Source organism: Amblyomma maculatum, chromosome 1 (genome assembly GCF_055883805.1).
Source record: "Amblyomma maculatum isolate TAMU_Amacu chromosome 1, ASM5588380v1, whole genome shotgun sequence".
Taxonomy (NCBI): Eukaryota; Metazoa; Arthropoda; class Arachnida; order Ixodida; family Ixodidae; genus Amblyomma; species Amblyomma maculatum.
Window position 1 is genome coordinate 344,698,267 of NC_139344.1, and position 18,049 is coordinate 344,716,315.

The 18,049-nt window shown below is 45.7% G+C and overlaps 1 protein-coding gene across 1 annotated transcript in view; it reads left to right on the top strand.

The window, feature by feature from the left end:
- The window catches only part of LOC146207648 (uncharacterized), a 629,022-nt gene that overhangs the window by 601,696 nt on the left and 9,277 nt on the right, over window positions 1–18,049 (top strand). The window contains exons 12-20 of the mRNA XM_084589405.1: window positions 302–366; window positions 1,038–1,187; window positions 9,453–9,494; window positions 11,987–12,074; window positions 12,517–12,591; window positions 13,246–13,468; window positions 15,549–15,724; window positions 16,066–16,227; window positions 17,347–17,456. Coding sequence (XP_084445531.1) covers window positions 302–366; window positions 1,038–1,187; window positions 9,453–9,494; window positions 11,987–12,074; window positions 12,517–12,591; window positions 13,246–13,468; window positions 15,549–15,724; window positions 16,066–16,227; window positions 17,347–17,456 — 1,091 coding nt within the window. The remainder of the gene's footprint in view (window positions 1–301; window positions 367–1,037; window positions 1,188–9,452; window positions 9,495–11,986; window positions 12,075–12,516; window positions 12,592–13,245; window positions 13,469–15,548; window positions 15,725–16,065; window positions 16,228–17,346; window positions 17,457–18,049) is intronic.

Consider the following 18,049-nt stretch of genomic DNA (forward strand, 5'->3'; position numbering starts at 1 on the left):
TGTGTACGGTGTACGGTGTCAGTGCGCGTTAAGGAACACCAGATGGTCTAAATTATGCGGAGCACCTCACTACACCGTCCCGTAAACAGAGTCTCTTTGTGACATTAAACCACGTAAGCCAACCATAAAATATCTTCCTGAGGACGAGCTGCTAGTTGCAGTAGGCCTCATACTCCACCTATTTATGACTTGCTCTATAAACGCGCCGTAAATTCTCACTGAGTCGTGCGCATTTCTTGTTGGCGTCTTCGTCCTCCGACGCATTGACGCATTAACACACGCGCGATTGTTTCTTTCGCAGGGACTCCAGAACCAAGAGCGCCACCTGTTTCTGCTCAGCGATGTTTTGCTCATTGCAAAGCCTAAGTAAGTGCTAAAACTTTGTGCTTCTGTCTATTGGCATATACAGTTGTTTCATGAAAGGTTGAGCACGCTAGGGAGAGGGTTAAATAGGGAGGGGCTGGTGTGTGTACGCAACGCGATGCCTCAACATAGATCGTTGCCAGTCCCACGGAAGTGTAATATAGTACTGAGGAAACTGTACTGACTGAGTACTCAGTACTGAGGAAGCGCTAGGGCTGCTAGCTGTTATTGGGGAGTTTTAGAAAGGGGGACCCTATCGGCTGGGGAAATAGGGTACTAGGGTAATAGCGGGGAGAGAGTGCACAGGCTCAGAGTGATTACCGCACCCCTCGTGTATTCATCGCAGCACTCCGCGCATGCTCAGTTTCGCTCAGCAATTACCCTATCCCCCTAACCAGCCGGGTCCCCATATTCTAAATATCCCTATGGTTACGTGATTAGTATCAGTAAGACATGATAGACGCAGCAAGATATAGCCCAAGCGAAGTATGCACAGGAAAGGCGCGCGGTAATCTAAATGTCACGATTAGCAGATTTAGCAACTGGTTAGGGGAGCTTGGGGATTTTCGGTTGTAAACCTTTGCTGATGTTGGTGAAGGCAACAATTGTCCAGAATGGCTCCTTCAGGGGGATTGCTCGTTTATTGCGCGGGCACTTCGGCGCTCTTTCGTCAGGTCGTCTGGCAATTACAAGTTGAAGGAGAAAGTGCGCACCTGCGAGATGTGGCTGTCCAACTGCCTGGCTGACGTGAGCGAGTCGACGCGCTCCCCGGACACCTCCTTCGTGATGGGCTGGCCCACCACGAACGTAGTCGTCACCTTCAGGTGAGCTTGTTATGCACGCTTTTTACTATACTCTCGCCTGGCTCATGACCGGTCGCTTAGGGCGAGTGTTCTGAAGTAGCGAAACCTAGAGCCAGCGCTGCTTCTAAATTTCAGCTCGTTGTGCAGGTGTGAGCATCTTCTCCAAGTCGACTAGCGAAATGAACTGAACTGTCGGAAATACGATTCACAACTATGCTATTAAAACGAAGCTTGCCAGCACGAACTACAGTGATGGTCGCACTTGAAGGTTTTGTTAAAGGGTCCCTGAAAAGATATCTTTGGACACATTCTAATGCAACAAATATCTAGAAGTGGCCTTTGTGTGTAAAATTTGAAATATCTAAATTGCTTTTCGCCACTGCTCGCAACCTATTAGACGCCTCACCGCGCGGTCTTAGCTTTGCCGCCTCTGCTCGCCGCCCTGGATGAGACTTCTTGCTGGCTACAGTCACGTCCTAGATGTTTTTCTTTCTGCCCCGGCGTATGCTGGATTGAAGGGAGAGAAGAGCACCATTTTTGATCGTCGGTGTTAGTAAAGCTAGCTTATTTACTTTTTTTTTTCTTTTTAACGTTGAGACTAGGGGTGGAATACTGCCAGTCCGTGCGCGTTCTCTAGCCGTTGTAATTATCTTTTCACGGTTCCTTTAAGAGTGAATGTAAATTATTTGCCTCGGTGTCATAAGTATATTTGTCCTTGCATATGTGTGCTGCAAAGATAAAATACTCATGATATGCCAAGCTGTGTTACTGGGCAATCAAAGGAAGGCAATGTAAACATCGCTCGCATGCAAATGAACTGTCATTTCTCAACTTCCTGCTTATCACGAACAGCCATCGCGCCCTCTTTTGTCTTGGCGTCGAATCTGCCCATTGAAGTTGCGTGAAGTCGAGGAATTCCGCTAAGACTCCTTGCCGGAGTGCAATGAGTGGTTTGCTTAAGAGGTTTTATTTCCTCCCGACTTTTAACAGCGCTTCTATACTGCACCCCTAAAACCTCAAGCTGCAGTTAGCTGGCCGCCTGGGGGGCAAACTGCTCGCGCGTTCCGTGCCAAATGGGAGTGCTGCATTGCGCATCGCAAAACCTTGGCGCACAATCCAGGAACTCATTGTCTCGGGTATCGGCGGAATCTTTCGGTCCCTCTTTTCTGTCTTGGGGTCATCGTTAATTTGCAGCGGCTGGCTCGCTTTACGACTTTTCTCCGAAGCCGTGGCATCTTCGTCGAAACGGACGTGTTCGATCTCCTTGCCTCCTTTTATCGCGGATAAGAACGCGCGCAACCGCTGCATAGTCGAACGTCGCCGCGCGCTTGGCGCCGCATTTTTATATGCGCTCCTCCGCGGCGCTTTTACGTTCCTCTCGCATGCTTGCTCTCATCTTTTGTCCGGCATATATGCTATCCGTGTTCCCTGTACACGGCCGTCGCTTTGTAATCGATTAAATGCTTAGCGATCCAGAAAATTTCCACTCCCCACTGATGTATAGGCGGGAAACGATCGGGCGTATGTAAAAAAGAAAGTGGACTAAGAGAGCACCCCCCCCCCCCCCCCCCCCTTCCCCTCCTTCCAGCTAGCGTTGCCAGTGGCGGCGGCAGCTTTCTGCTTGCGTCACGCAACGCTTTGGACGGCGGCTTGCCGCTTTCGTGCGAGTTCCGAAGAAGGTTGAGGCGCCGCAAGTGCTCCCTTTTAATGCGGGGAGTGCGCTCTGGGCGCTGCGTTGCGGCCCCAAATGGGCCTCTAGGCCTGTAGTGGGTCAGCGTCGGTGTGCTCGCGAGTGTGGAACCCTCATTCTCTGCTTTCTCTCCACTTCCACACCTCTTACATCGTTGCATGCATGGGAACCATCGCCATCGGTCGGCCGGTCAGTCTGTTGGTCGCTGGCTCGGTCTGGTAAGGTGGCTGAGGTGGCGCAGAAAAAAACATTCTCTCGAGACTGTGCGCCCGTACTTGCGTGTGGACGCCGGTGATCAGACATGGCAGTAATTGAATTACAATAATGAAATTACTGTAATTTAATTACTTTGTTTGGAAATTTATTATGTATTGAATTACTTTTTCAGATTGGTAATTTAGTAATGTAGTGAATTACTTTTTGGTAGTAATTTCGCAGCAAAGTAATTAATTCCTCTCGAAATTACTTTTACTAAAAGTGCGGCATCACTCCTTCAATAGACAACAAAGTAGAGTGCGCGAAAGCAGAAACGACGTGCTGCAAACCGAAGCCAGCGTAACGGATTGGCAAAAGGAGACAGAATTGAGCAGAACTATAGTCAACTAGAATACTCTGGAGAAGTTGTTGTTTTGTTTAATAGCTTTACTTAGTTTTTGCATTTATGGAAACTAGAAAGTAATTTCAAAGAAATGAATTACTCAGTAGAAGTAATTGTAATGTAATTTCATTACTTTTGGGGAGCAGTAATGAGTAATGTAATTTAATTACTTTTCTGGGATTTTCAGCAAAGTAATTAGTAATGTAATTTAATTTAATTCATTTTCAAAAGTAATTAGTAATGTAATTTAATTTAATTCATTTTCAAAAGTAATTTTGCTATGTATGCCGGTGATGCACCGGTTGTAAAGAAAGGGGCGTTGCGAGCTCTAGTGGCTTCTTCGTTAGGGCCCCAGATGAACCTGCTCTGCCGTACCACGAAGCGGCGTTGCTGCTTGGGTAATTTCATTGGCAAGATGTGCATGAAACGACTCCTTAAAAAAATAGAAAGAAAATGGCAGGTCGAATTCAAACACGCTGAAGAGATTTAAAGTATGGGCTTATTTGTGTGCAAACGTTTCACTCGGATCCCTACTTTTTAAAGCGATATATCGTAAGGGTCTCGTTCTGCAGAAAATCGGGCGTCAGCTTTGGGACCGAAAAATCACGGGCATGTGTACCGGTCTTACGGCAACAGTCTTAGGCGACGCCTTTATTTTTCACTTTTTTTTTGTTTTGTTTGTTTCACCGCTAGTTACGAAATTTTATAGCGTGTACGCCAACTGTACAGCCTGCAAGATTAAGAACGAGTGTGCTTGTGCGCTCTTTTTGCTGATCGATGACACCGTACAGGCACCCTCCGCGTCCCTCGTCTTTCTCCCCCCCCCCCCCCCCTTTATTTTTATTTGTTCGTTTAGCTTCCCCGCAGCGTGCTCTTGAGTTCTTTTTATTCAACTCTAGTCGGCCACGCCGCAGAGAGCGATGAGATGGGCGTTGTCCTAGTGTGCTTCGAGCCGGCGCAATATATCGCGCTGCTACCCCGCTGTTGGCTATAATAAAGGCCGCTTTAAAAAAAAAAAAAAACTAAGTATATAAAGGGAAGGCGAGCCTTTGGTATTGTGCAGTTCATCGCTATGAGCCCGCGGTATGTTCTTTTTTTTTTTTTATGCTGTTGCTAAAAGAAACGGCAAGGGTAGATGGAAAGCGCATGGAGCTGGGTAAAATGTACACTTTATACAGCCACGGAAAGAAAAATGTTTTCGCCGACCTGGCAACGTTCGGTGATGCGCCCTCGCCCCTCTGCTGTATCGCGACGTATCTTTACGATCGTCCGGTTTGGGGGCAGCCAGACTGAAAACACTAAGAATGAAAATGGGATACATGTGCCCGTGGGCGTATTTTATACATACATATGTCGTCTGCACATCTGGGTCACCGGGCTAAGGCGGCCTTCGTTTAATTGCCCGGCCGCCGCTCTCTTATGTGTGCGAACACACACGCACAACTACGTCCCCCTAATTCTACACGGTCGGCCGAATGATGAGCCCGTGGCTTGGCGGCCCCGTCACCACCGCCGAGAGTCATCAGCGAGTCCGGGCATCTTGCGCGTTATCCCTCTCTCCGCCTCCAGAGGAAAACGAACTTTCCTCGCGACCCATTTATTACTTTTTGTACTGCTGTAGCAGGCCCCTCCGTAGCCTGTCTCTCTTGTATCTGTCTGTCTAGTCGGAGTCTCTGCTCGCGCATGGGTGGTGCAAGGACACGCCTCAATGCGAGATGTTCCTCTGGAAGCTGGGGCGTGAAATCGGCGACTGATTGTCCCTTCCAAGTTTGGGTTCCTGTTCTGTTAGGCCGAATCGCCATCTGCCGTGCCGCCTCGCCTGCGCGCGTTCTGACTGACCTATAAGAGGAGGTTGAATCGATCTTTCGCGTGTTATCCGCTGATTGGCCTCGATTCTTCGAATTTCCTTTTATCCCTCTATTAATCACGCATCTCCCTGACTGGTTAGGCTCGCCACGTCACCGCTAACGCAGTACCCGGCAGCTCGACAAAAGGCAAAACTTGCGCGTAGATAGAAAATTAAAGCGACCCGTGTCCCGCTGTGTCTCGCGTGCGAGTGGCTTTCGTTTAGTCTGTAGCGCGGTCTCGGGGTATGGTGGGGGAATTGTACGCGCTCTTGTGTACGAGCGAGTGATTATTATTTGGCGTCAACGAATCGGTTGTGCGTCTGCAGCCATGCAGCTGTAACTGCGGATCCTCGTTCGCACTCGTGCTGTTTGCCGTTCGCTTAATCACTAATCTCTTAATTCGTGCCTTACTTTTCTCACTATTATTACAACTATTATTAGCATACAGTTATAAGCAAGGCCATCTGGAATATATCCAAATCCCCGCTTTAATCATACCGTACGAACGGGCTCGAGTGGCCTAGAAGTATAACGTGTCATACTCGATTCCAATCTCAAGAGAAGCCCGAGTTGGTAGCTCTTAGCGTGTCACGTGGCCTCGGGACGTCATATAATCCGCCGACCAATAAGAGCCCGGCCATGTCAGCTACGAACCACCTGCAAAACCTATGGCTGTGGTTTTTGAGCTCACAACGCTGGATTTTTCAGAGAACTGTGCCAGAAATGCTATACTAATCGCGTTAAATATTATCTTTGCCAGAAATTATTATCTTTTCCTCCTGGCTGATATTTAACACAGGTGGGTGGAATTTAGTGGTGCTCATGTTTTATGTGATGTATGGGCGAGTTACTTCCTTAGTGCGGTCTTTGTGAATAAATCCTTATTGTCGGATGCGAAGGCAGACCACACTATCGCAGCAGTAATGCATGCAGTGCCATATCCTCCCATCGGATGAACGTCCTACCGTGGAAGCTGCATCGGCAGTAGTAGTATAGTACTTATAGTCGGATGCCAGTTGAGTATTCTAGGCACTATAACCTATAACTCAAGTCTGCAGTAACTGTTCAGCGGACACACGCGGCGAACTATATGGCCTATAGTTTGAAACTGCAGTTTTTTTTTTATTTTTGTCTTACTATAATGGTTTTATTGAGATGAATAATGCAAAAGGAAGGAACATGTTCGTGCCAGTTTGGCATCCGCTATCGGTCACTGAAGCGTTTGAGCTGCGGCTTGGGATAATAAAGGGACAGCGAGTAGGGGAAACAAGAGAGGAGTGAAAGGGAGAAAGGGCTCAACCAAAACGCAATAAATAAAAAAAAATGTACTGCTAAATTTTAAATATGCGCGAAACTCGAGCTCGCGCAAGTAAGTGCTTAGGCAGTTTTTTTTTTTTTTTTCGTATATTCGGAGCGACGCCTGTTTAGAAAAAAAAAAGAAAAAAAAAACATTAGAAGGGCCGAAAGATAAACACTGATATAGCAATAGTAGCAGCGGAAACAGCCATCGGTAGCTGAAGATTAAACACGCGCGGCGGACGGGACTGGTCAGCAGTTCGCTCGGAACCGCGGGGGCATCGTACCCGAGAGTCGTGCTTATCCCCAGCCCGCTCGTCAGCCGCGGGCGTGCGTGAGCCCGAACACGACCTCATCCCTCTCAGAGCTGCGGGAAGTATTCCGGGAGGACACCGCGTGAACTGCCGGACAAAGGTGGCGACAGATTTGCGTCTGGAAAGATACGAAAAAGAAAAAGGCGATTACCTGAAAGCGCCGAAAGTTGGCGGGGGAGGGTGTAGCACGGCTCCTGCGGTGCCCGCGGCGCGACGAGGATTCTCCCGCCGAGTTCTTTCGGGCGCCGTCTCCTTCCCGTTGTTGTCTCGCTGGCGGCGGCAGTGTGTACGTGGGCGCGAGCACGTCGTCGCCGTAGCGTCTAGGCCTCCCTCGGCGACAGTGGCAAACACCATCCGGCAGCCCGCGCTGAATTGCGTCGCGCACTTTTCGTCCTTCTTATCCCGTTCAGGGATGATACGGAAACGACGGGCCCGCAAAAAGAGGGGGGGCTTCCGAAGCAGAACGACCGCCAGATCGGCAATGGCCCGTCTCGCCTCTCGTCTGTCGCTGAAAGCGTTGGCGCCGTTTCTTTGCCCACTCGCGAACCAACAGACAGAGACTTCGTTTTGACCGTTGTCTTGCTTGCGCCCCTTCGCTCGCTTTTTTTCCTTTCTTCTTTTTTGGGGCACCCCATGCAAAAACGGTGCACGTGAGGAGTGTGGCAGTGGGAGATCTTCGAGATTGAGTTTGTCGCAGGGCAGAGATGAAAAATGGACGGCTGCTCGACGGGGTGGCGCGGTTTTAGCGTCACGTGTGCGCCTTCCGAGTCTGGGGACTTCGCACATGCTGATTCCGCTCGTGTTTCGAAGGCGACTATGTTTTAAACGGAGCGGACGTATACGGTACGTAATACAGTGGCGTGTGCCAATAAATTAACTCTGGCGTTAGTTGCGTGCGTTTCTGCAGTTTCAATTGGTGCGCCTTATATAGCGTTTTTTCCCATTTATACAGCCTACGCCCTTGTCCCAATTTTATATGTCGTCGGCGTATCTGGTAAGCTGTCTCCACTTCACTCCTTTGTCACATCATTCCTTCACTAGCTTCTGTGGTATTAGATCCTTTTCCGGGTTGGCTTGTCATTTCCTCGTTCACTGGGCTTCTTCCAGCCGACTTCAAGCCTCATCACCTTCTTAGTGTTTAGTTGTCCCTTCTTTACAAGGTCAAAAAAGCAATGTCGCCTTGATCCTGCAATGTTTCCTTATAACATCTGGCGTATCCGTGAGGCGTTTCGTCACCGTTACGTCATTGGGCGTGGACTATCACGTGTTCATGAACGCAGCTGCGTCGTTAATGGGCCGTGTAGGCAACACGTAGTACCATAGCTTCCTTTATGTAGTACTCACCCTTGCTGACGAAAACTAGGCATTCATTCATCGAAAGTTCTGCTTTTGTCCAGTTAGCTCTTCCTTTATTTGCCGAAAGGGGCGCGGTTCTGCGAAAAAAGGGAGGAAGAAACTGTAGCAAAGGGACAATCGTTCAGGTGTCTGTCGGGCCATCACATGTGCTCCAGGCAGGGAGGCCCCACTTGTCCTTTTTACTCTTGGCTAGAACACCAGTTGGTGGCCGGGGAAACTGTTTTCCTCCGGGGAAACCCCTTCTTTGTCGAAGCTGCCGTATCCTTAGTGGGGAGGGGACATCGTTATGAAGTTTGTAGCTCTGCCCGCTTTACTTTTGAACTGACATGGCGGAAGGCCGAAAGAGTAAAACGAAGCGGTAGAAGTCACATACATAAAAAAGAGCCTGTAGCTTGGTTGATTGGCTGTCTTTTTCTGGGACCTTCGTTTCAGGAACACCTGCAGGCGATGTGGTCGGTTCGGGACGGGTCTCGAAAGAGGCGAGCAAAAAAAAAAAAAAAAAAAGAAAAAAAAAAAAACCAGGAACATGGCAAAAAGCCCACAGTGGCGGGCAGTCCGGTTCGAAGTGATGGTAGTTTGTGGATCAAGCGGAGCTTTTGTAGTCGCTGCTGTCTGCAAAGTGGGAGGAAAGGAAATGAGGGGAAGAAGTTGTGGTCGCTCTTCCCCGAGTCTCCCCACCTCCGTTCCCCTCGCCTATCCCCTTAGCCTTCTCATTCTCAGCAGTCAGGGGGCTTTTACGAACATGGCTTCGGCTGGCAGCTTTTCGTTTGCATTGTTCGCCCCCTCACCTATCCTCTGCTCCCCTCAGCCTCGACAGTTGGTAGGGACAGCGCAGTAGTCTTCCTCCTCCTCCGGCACCCTCCTCTTTTGCGTCGTACTGATTGTGCTCTCTTCGTTTCCTCCTCTCCTACCCTCTTGGGGTCCGGTTCCCGCGACGCTTCGTGTGTAGTGCTACTGCTAGCCCAGCTGCGCACGTGACGGGGCTACGCACCACCTTGCTCTATCCCGTGCTCCATTGCGCGGGCGCGCGCGCTGATCTTGACTTCCGGAAACCATCAGTGTGCGCGCGTTTTCTTTGCGGTGTGTGTCTACGATGAAAAGCGCGACGCTTTGAACGTGCCGACATCGGAGTAATTGCCTGTGCTTGTGGTGTGACCGCGTTGCCCTTGTGCTCTGTCTTCGCAGTTCTTCGGCCACGAGGGACCTGTGGCACAGCCATTTTGCTCAGTAAGTATCGGAACTACTACTATCTACTACGCAATCTACCTTCCTGGTGACGCCAAGTTTTACTGCCTGCCCAAAGGGGGCGAAGGGAACGGAAGAAAACTGCGACGTGGAGCGGACAGTACGCACAACGTCGTCAGTTACCGCGCCTCTGGCTCCGCTTTCACAAAAGTTGGCAATAGTAATTGCACGCGTTGCTAGTCGAGGTGTGCAAAGCAGCAAAGGATTCTGGCAGCAGTGAAGCGTGTGTGTGTGTGTGTGTGTGTGTGTGTGTGTGTGTGTGTGTGTGTGTGTGTGTGTGTGTGTGTGTGTGTGTGTGTGTGTGTGTGTGTGTGTGTGTGTGTGTGTGTGTGTGTGTGTAAACAAGCGGCTGACAGCGCGTCCGAAATTGTAGCACATGTTCCCTCTCTTCAGTTTTCACTTGCAATTAAGTTGCTTCGTTGCCGGCTTTTGTTTACAAAATTTGGCAAAGGAATGCCAAATTTCAGTTTGTATGCTTTAGCCTCATTGAGAATGTGATGAGGCCTTGCGGAATAGAACAGCCATGCTTTATTTTTTCTTCATCTCCAGTACTTTTCCCCCTTCGTGTGCATATGTCGTTTAGTTTCCCCCCTAGAATATTTGCTGATCTCCACTGAGAGTACCTGAAGGCCTACTGTGGCAGCGAAAATTATTTGGCTGTAGTAGTATAAACTTTGAAAGATCGTGTTAACATGCCTGTGCTGATCTGAAATGTTTAGTCCCCGCACGCGCGACCCAGCAGTGTTCCAGTAGAACTCACCACGTGCACGTGGTTGATTTATCTGTGTTTCACCTCTGCCGCTAAGTCAAGGAAACGAGGTCAGCGCGGCTGTGGACAATAATGTGTCTTGAAAAGAGCTCAAATAAAGACACGGACAACTAAGATGTAGATGGGATGTAATTATTGTCGTTGGCTGCATTATCTTCGCACTCCCGTCAAATTCCCTCGGCCACTTTGCGCAGGGGCGCCGCTATGGTGTGCCTTCGCTAATCGTGCCTTCGAGTTTGATAGGATGGGGTGGGCGAAACGAATATGGTGATGAATCACGAGTCAAGTGACAGTTGATGATCAAAGCAACTCGTACCGAGACTGTGATATGGATCTTTGCAAGGCTGCTTACGAGTGCAGGTGCTGTTTTTTTCGTATAGACCACGATAGTGGGAAAGCTGAAATAAACATTCAGCAGTATTACAGAAATGTTAAATTGTATATGCTGCATTCAAGCATTACCATTGACGTTCAAAATTAGCAGTAACAATAAACGTTATGTAAAAACATTACCTTCTCATTCAAAGTAAACAAAGCTCTAATGCTTACTTGTCAGTGTTATAAATTAATAAAGGTTATGGCTTGTATCTTTAGTTTAACATTCCAAGTGAACACTGTTTTAATATTGTGCATGTTACTGTATTGCTAGTCATAAAGTATTACCAATATATTTTAAGCACTGTGTCCAACAGCTTTTCCCATTTTTCTTACTGTAACGTTTTTATGTCTAGCAGCACTTTGCAAGTAAATCTGATTCAGCCTGCCATAGATTCTATGTACAGCCCTGATATTTTTCAGAAAGCTTTGCTTATTACCCATTGCCACTGTCGCGGATTACTCATTAGTAAAGGCTTCAGAAATTTGCATGATGTCCGCTTAGGTGTGAGTGATCAGTTGTGTATTGTGTAGCTCAGCTGTTAAATTAATTGTGACTGTTCACAATAGGTGGGCCTGCTTGCTTGTACATGGTTACTTTACCAATTTCAAGAATGTTATGTTTATACTATTTAATTATAATGCCAGGTTATAAAATGTTTTTCTATCTTTACAGAAGCATTAAAAAAAAATGACATTAGAAGCATTGAATCAATGTTTGACAAAACCAAAATGTGATTGTTCTAATGGGTTGGTGCTCCCATGAAGCTGCTACATCTCTTAAATCTGTGTAGGCATACTGTGCCAGCAATTTCTTTGCTAACATTGCACCCGTTTTTGAAGATTTGGAGTTTTCATTATATTGTGTGCTCCTTGACATTAATATACCAGCTGCTGATTTCAAATATGTAATTAGCTGATGTCTTTGTTTGCACATTTTACTCAATTATAAATCAAATGATGCAACTTTATCTTTTGTGTGTTTCTTGTTATTATGCAAACCTGTAGTCAAGTTTATGGAAGGCAATATCTGCAAAGAAAATTAATGATTGCATAATCATGTGAACATGAATTACACAGCACCAATAAAAGTTTTGTGCGTTGGCTTTCTCTTCCTCATCATCGAAGTCGCCGTTCATAAACTTTTGATGCTGTGTGTACCATGGTCAACCATCCTGGTTAAGACATTTTGTAGACTGTGTAAACAAAGTTTCATACAAATGCCTTTATGAGAAGTTTCTGTCCAGAACTGTCATTATAAAACTGTCATTATATTCTGTGCAACATGTTCTTCAATACAGTGTCTGATGTTGTGTACTGTATTTTGCAGGCTCATATCCGAGGCCAAAGATAGGGAAGGGCGTCAGCCAACGGCCCTGCAGGTCAACTACTGGGATCCTATATCACAACAAGAATACGTAGGTTTCTTTCAGCTAATGGATTATACCAGCAGTCCAGCGTAGTCAGTGCAAGCACTTTTGAATATGTTTGGTAGAAATGTGCTAGACGGATACTGTTTCCAGTTGCATGCAACAGTACCATTTACCGAAGCAGTAGTTGCCTTTCTCAAGCATTCCCTCGAAACATTAGTTTGGCAGGTTAAAATGACTCTAGTCTAGCTGGCCCATTGTTACATCGCATATTGATTATAATTAGCATTGAACAATTATTTTCCACTTTGTTTCTCGGCAAGTTGCCAGTCTTAAGTGCCTAAATGCAGCCAGTTGTTCATCTGAAAGTCTAAGGTGGCAGGTTTACCATATCAGCACCTCTGTCCAGAAGGTTTAGGATAACTGTTTTCTTCGCTCATTCAATGAGTTGCTCACTGCGATGTTGCCTTTCTTTTTTTCTTGACTGCAGCAAGAAACGGTCAGGATCACGAACACCCACACCACAAAGGAGTGCATTTATCTCATCACACAAAAACTGGATGGCGTAAGTATATTCAGTTCTGTACTCGAAAACTCTGTGGAAGTGCAAGCAGTATATTCTGTTAATATAGTAATGTTTTTTACGTAATTTTGTATGTTGTTCTTCTTGCTGCATTCTTTGTTGACACGCTTAATTATTAAAGGTCAAAACTGGGCCACCGATACAAAAGCAGTAACGCAGGATAACTGATAGTTTCATCACTTGAGTCTTTGCTTTGACTTTTAATGAGAGTTTCAGTTTAAAATTTTGTAGCAGGGGCGAAAAAAAGATCTTGGTGCCTTCTCTTCATGGCAGCTTGCCTTGCTAACTGCCATTTCTGCACCATTATTTGGCCACTTGCCCTCTGGCTAAGGCTGATCATACCATTTAAGCTCCGGTTTGAAACCCGGCTATTCCATATGGCCACTTGTCGAAAGTAGAACTGTGACATCATGTATAAGCCAGCAGATAAATATTAGTGGCTACTAACTTCTGCTCTCTCCACTGCAGCTGTGTACTTTGTCTAGATGCCGCATTTGGTTCAACAGTAGGCTGACCTCCGAACCTTGGCCCACACAAATGCTAGATTTTAGTGCAATGGTTTGAGCTTTGGAACTGCTCAAAATCGACGACTTGTGCTCACAGCTCTTTTCTTCTACTGTGTTTTTTTATGTGCAGGCATTAAACCCAGATGAATTCCAACTGTGGGTCAAGACAGGGAAGGATGAGGCCCCATACCCTCTCATAGGGCACGAGTTTCCTTACTGCATCAAGATGAACTTTGTGCGTGAATTGCTGCAAAGCTCCAACCTAGATCTGTCCTCACTGTCGGATGTCATCACTGGCTTCAAGTGTGCCTTCATCTTGCGGAGAAACTACCACAAATTCACGCTTGCCGATGGTTAGTATGGAAGGATCGTTCTCTCAATCCTTTCAGACCCCGCGTGCACATTTGTGTTTGCAGTAAACATGCAGTTTTAATGTGAGTGTTAAGTGTACTGTAACTTGGCGCCACAGTTGTCTGCATTTGTGTCAAGAAGATTTGAACTAGTGACTGGATCCTATAGTCATGAACCACAGGACCTCGCACTGGTTACCTCCCTCTCTCCCCACAATGATTACACAGTAGTGCAAACATCGTGACATCACTGCGCAGTTTCTCATTTGCTTATAGGGTGATGTCATTCCACCACTATTACGTAGCGCAAAAATATGGTCGATCTGGGACTCCAACCTCAGCGCCTCGGGTTGTGAGCTAAGTGCGCTACCCTTCGACCACTGAGGAACGTTTTATTCAAAAAGATAGTTTTAGGAGCTTTACGCCACCGTCTTATACTGCATAGCTGAGAGGAAATAAATATAATAAAAATTACAGAAAAGGTGTATGAAGTGACATGCAAAGAGGACTTCAGGCTGCTGATGGGGCCCATTAATGCCATTGTGTCATTCCCCTTAAGCAGAGCTTAAGTGACTCATTTTTTCTTTTTTCCTTTAAGTGCGACACGAAAATTCGGAAAATGAATTCAGAATTATTTTTATCTAGGCTGTTTGCTATGTCACCTGTCAAATGGCATCAGTGATATTTCCTTGAAGGATAAGCTTTGCTGCTCGTGCTTCGCCATGGTAATGTGGACCAATCTTACCATAGAATTCTTACCTTCACATTTTATTTGCATTGATGAAAAAATACAAGTGCATTGGTCTTTGTGTGTTTAGAGAAGAAAGTATAATCTTATGGGTAACAAGAAAGCTCCCTTTGATCAGCCCTTGAAGGGTTTGGATCTAACTGAAGAAACATAATGCCTTAGAAACTGGTAGGAGCCTTTCCAATGCTTTTCATCGTCCACTTCGTGATTGCAGAAAAATAAAGAAAAAACATTTACAGCAGTATTGAGACTCCCCAAGTGTAATCACAGCACTAGACTCTAAGAACTGTAGAGCCCGTATAAGAAAATATTATACACAATATGACAGCTGGTACATATAAAAACGGGTAATAAAATTTTGCAAGGTCCCTACTATTTGGGAATAAATAGGAAGGACAGAGGTGATGGACATGCCGCACGTGCTCATAATGCAGCAATAAAACAGATGAATATACCTCCCAAGGATATTGTGAAGCTCTTACAAAATAAACTGAGAGCAAGCTGACAGGATTCATGGAGCGATGAAATAAACGACAAACTACTCCCGGTTAAGCTTACCATCGAGGAATAAAAGTCGCGTAGTCATCAAGAATGCTTTATCGAAGTTGTCTTGTGTCAAATAGCTTGTGTGCAACGTCACATTCATTAAAAACCCTGCCGCTGTGGTGCAGCGGTTATGGGGCTCGACTTTTGCTCCCACGGATGCGGGATCAAAGCGCCCGTACACTGTGTGATGTCTGTGTACATTAAAGATCCCAAGATGGTCGAAATTTTCAGAGCTCTCCACTTCGGCATCTCTCAGTCTGAGTCACTTTGAGACGTTGAACCTCATAAACCAAACTAAACCAGAATTATAACCATAAAACACGACAAACCTGCATGTGAGGCATGTGGTGATCAACTCACAATGAACCATGTTTTAATATGCTCGAAAAAGTAAGTGTAACTAAAAAAAAAAAAAAAAAATACATTTTACATGTCTTTTTAATACATTCCTTTCCATCCTAACCTACTAGTAGGAAAAAATGCCCTTGTATTTTCATGCTTTTACTTAATCAAAAGTGAACATAAGCTGCGATTCTGATTTGCTAAAATAAAACAATTCTTTTTATGCAAAAACTCTGCTGCGAGTTAGGGACATGATGGCCTTAGTTGCCTATGCACCATAAAACCAATTAAAAACACAGAACTTTTTGTTCTCAAGGAAGTTTGACTGCACCAGTTTTATGGCTGAAGCATCGATAACTTCTGACATTTCTGACACACAGCCTTGAGAATTTTCTAGGTGTTACAGCTGTAGCTACTAGTAGTTAACATTCTATTTTTTTATTCCAGCGGAAAAACCGAAGAAGGCCCGTCGCCCGACCCTCATTAACTGGCCTTTCAAGAAGCAGCCCTCTTCTAAGCAGTCTTCGACAGACTCCGGCAGCATATCTCCCATTGTGGGAAGCCTGTTTGGCCAAGAACTGAGCAAGGTTTCTCCAAACGGCATTCTACCTAGGCCTGTTATGGTACGCATCTTTGCATGCCTTTATTGATGCGGCTGATGTGCTGTTCGCGAGAGGTTGTGATCAATTGCTGGTTTTTCATTGTGATGAGTATCTGCATTTGACGTGAGCATTGATGCGTTTTGCTAGAAAACAAGTTCTATAAGGTCGTCTTGTATGGAGCTTTTTGTGATATCAAGTTTAAAAAGAGGTTGCGATGCAAAGTTATAGGCTTGAGCATGGATGGTCACGTCATGCAGTTTGCTTACAGATACAAGATTTGTCATGATCCCAAGATGATTTACTACATTTTTTCATGCTCTTTTAGCTCTAATACTTTGCTCACTTCCATTATTTTGGTGCAGACTTTGCTGCGGCAACTTTTCTTGCGGGGCCCCTTCACGTATGGAATTTTCCGAAAGTCCGGCAACGTTCGCTCCAAACGCGAATTGCAAGCCAGGCTAGAAGAGGATCCGGATCTCAATTTGTCGGATGTGCCCATCCATGTTGTTGCTGCTGTGTTTAAGGTATGCAAGAGTCAACAGTCTCTTTGTTGTGTTATTTACAGACCACATTGCTGCTTAAGAAGGGATTCTGCGGCATCTTTTCGGAATGCTAAGTAGTGAATGAGGAATTGCGGTCGAATCTTGGGGAATTCACACTTGCTTAATTTGAGCTTCCAGTTTACTCAAAGTGTCAATTTGATCATGTCAGTATGAAGTGCAATTAAAAGGCACCCCTTAATTCGAACAGCTTGATTTCAGTGAACACTTGTTGCCTTTCAAGGTTCGTCGATAGGGTGATTAGAACAAATGATGAACCTGTCATTACCCGAGTTGTTTCGCTTCGTTCACTTTGTTTTACTTCATGTGCTGGAACTGTTGCTTTCAGCTTTTTTGACCAGTTGTGCTACGAACATCTTTATTTCTTTCCAAGATGTAAATAGTTTTGCCATTCTTATTGCTCAGAGAAAACGGCAAACCGCGGAGTTCTGTAGATTATGCAACCTTTCTCTCTTTCCGTTCAGGGGTTCACAGAACAAGTGTCACAGATACTGCGCCTTTCCTCTCCTGTGAACCAATTATTGTTATTATTATTATTATTATGCAACCTGCATTTTGGCCGAAAAGAAATGTTATCTGGTCGGCTTATCCAGAGTTTTGTTTAGTGGTGGTAGGAGTGGTGCAAAATGCTAACTTACTCCAGAGCAGTGGGCATGTGTGTTTTGGCATGTGGCCCACAGCTAACAGGATATTCACTCACATTGTACAGATTTAGGGGCTTATTTATATATGTGATATTAATAGTGTTGAAGTGCTCTCAATTCTTTGCAAGCATGGAATGCTCAGTGGTAATGTTCTTCAGGTTTGAGCAGACGAATTTAATGATGCTGAAACTAATTTGGCAGCAAAGCTCAAATGGTCTACCTTATTACTGTCAATACTGCACTGACGTTTGAGTGCTAAATATAAATGGTTTAAGCCACAGTTCTACCCAGCATACAAACAAGAGCACTGGATTAACATGGACATGTTGCAGCTGAACTCTTTTTATGTAAACTTTATGTTTATGCTGGCCCTTACTGTTGAATTAATGGGGGCTAGCACATGAGGGCATGGTATTTGATATTGCTCACTTGACTCTAGGAATTCCTGGGCTGCCTACCGGACTGCTTGCTTCAGCGGTGTCTCTACTCCGAGTGGCTCAAGGTTCTGCGCGTGGAACCTCAGTGGAAAAAGAGGGACTACATGATCAGGTATGTACTACTTGGAATGAGAATATCAGATTGCTGTTAAGCAGCTTGGTTAGTGTTTGTCAGGCCAAATTGATACACTGTGCAAAGGATTGTGAGAATATCAATAATGAGATTGTGCTAGAATTAGCAGCATGCTGTTGGTGGTGTGATATATTTTGGCAGGTTCATCAAAGCTAATAGAGTCCAACTTCCTAATTAGTTGACATGGTGTGTGATATGCGATCATGTGACATTGACAATTTGACAGCTGCGCCGAGTGTGTGCACACTTGTCTCAAAAGCTTCGTGCTTCGTATATCTGGTTGTTTGGAGCTGGAATCAATGCCAAATGTCTTCTGTAGTCGAAAATCTCCACTGACAGAGGGCAGTCACAGCAGTACGTTATTGCACCCTCAGCACCAAGTGTAACTAAATTCCTTCCAAAGTTCTTTAAGAATACCCCAAGGTGGGATTTGTGATTGAAACAGCAGTTGGGCTAGGTATGTGCGACTTTGTTCTTACAAAGATGGTTTCGCTGCGTCGGTCCATCTTCTTTGCGACACTATTGGGGTTGTTCTAGTTGAAGTGATGTACAATTTATGGGCTTCTATCTGA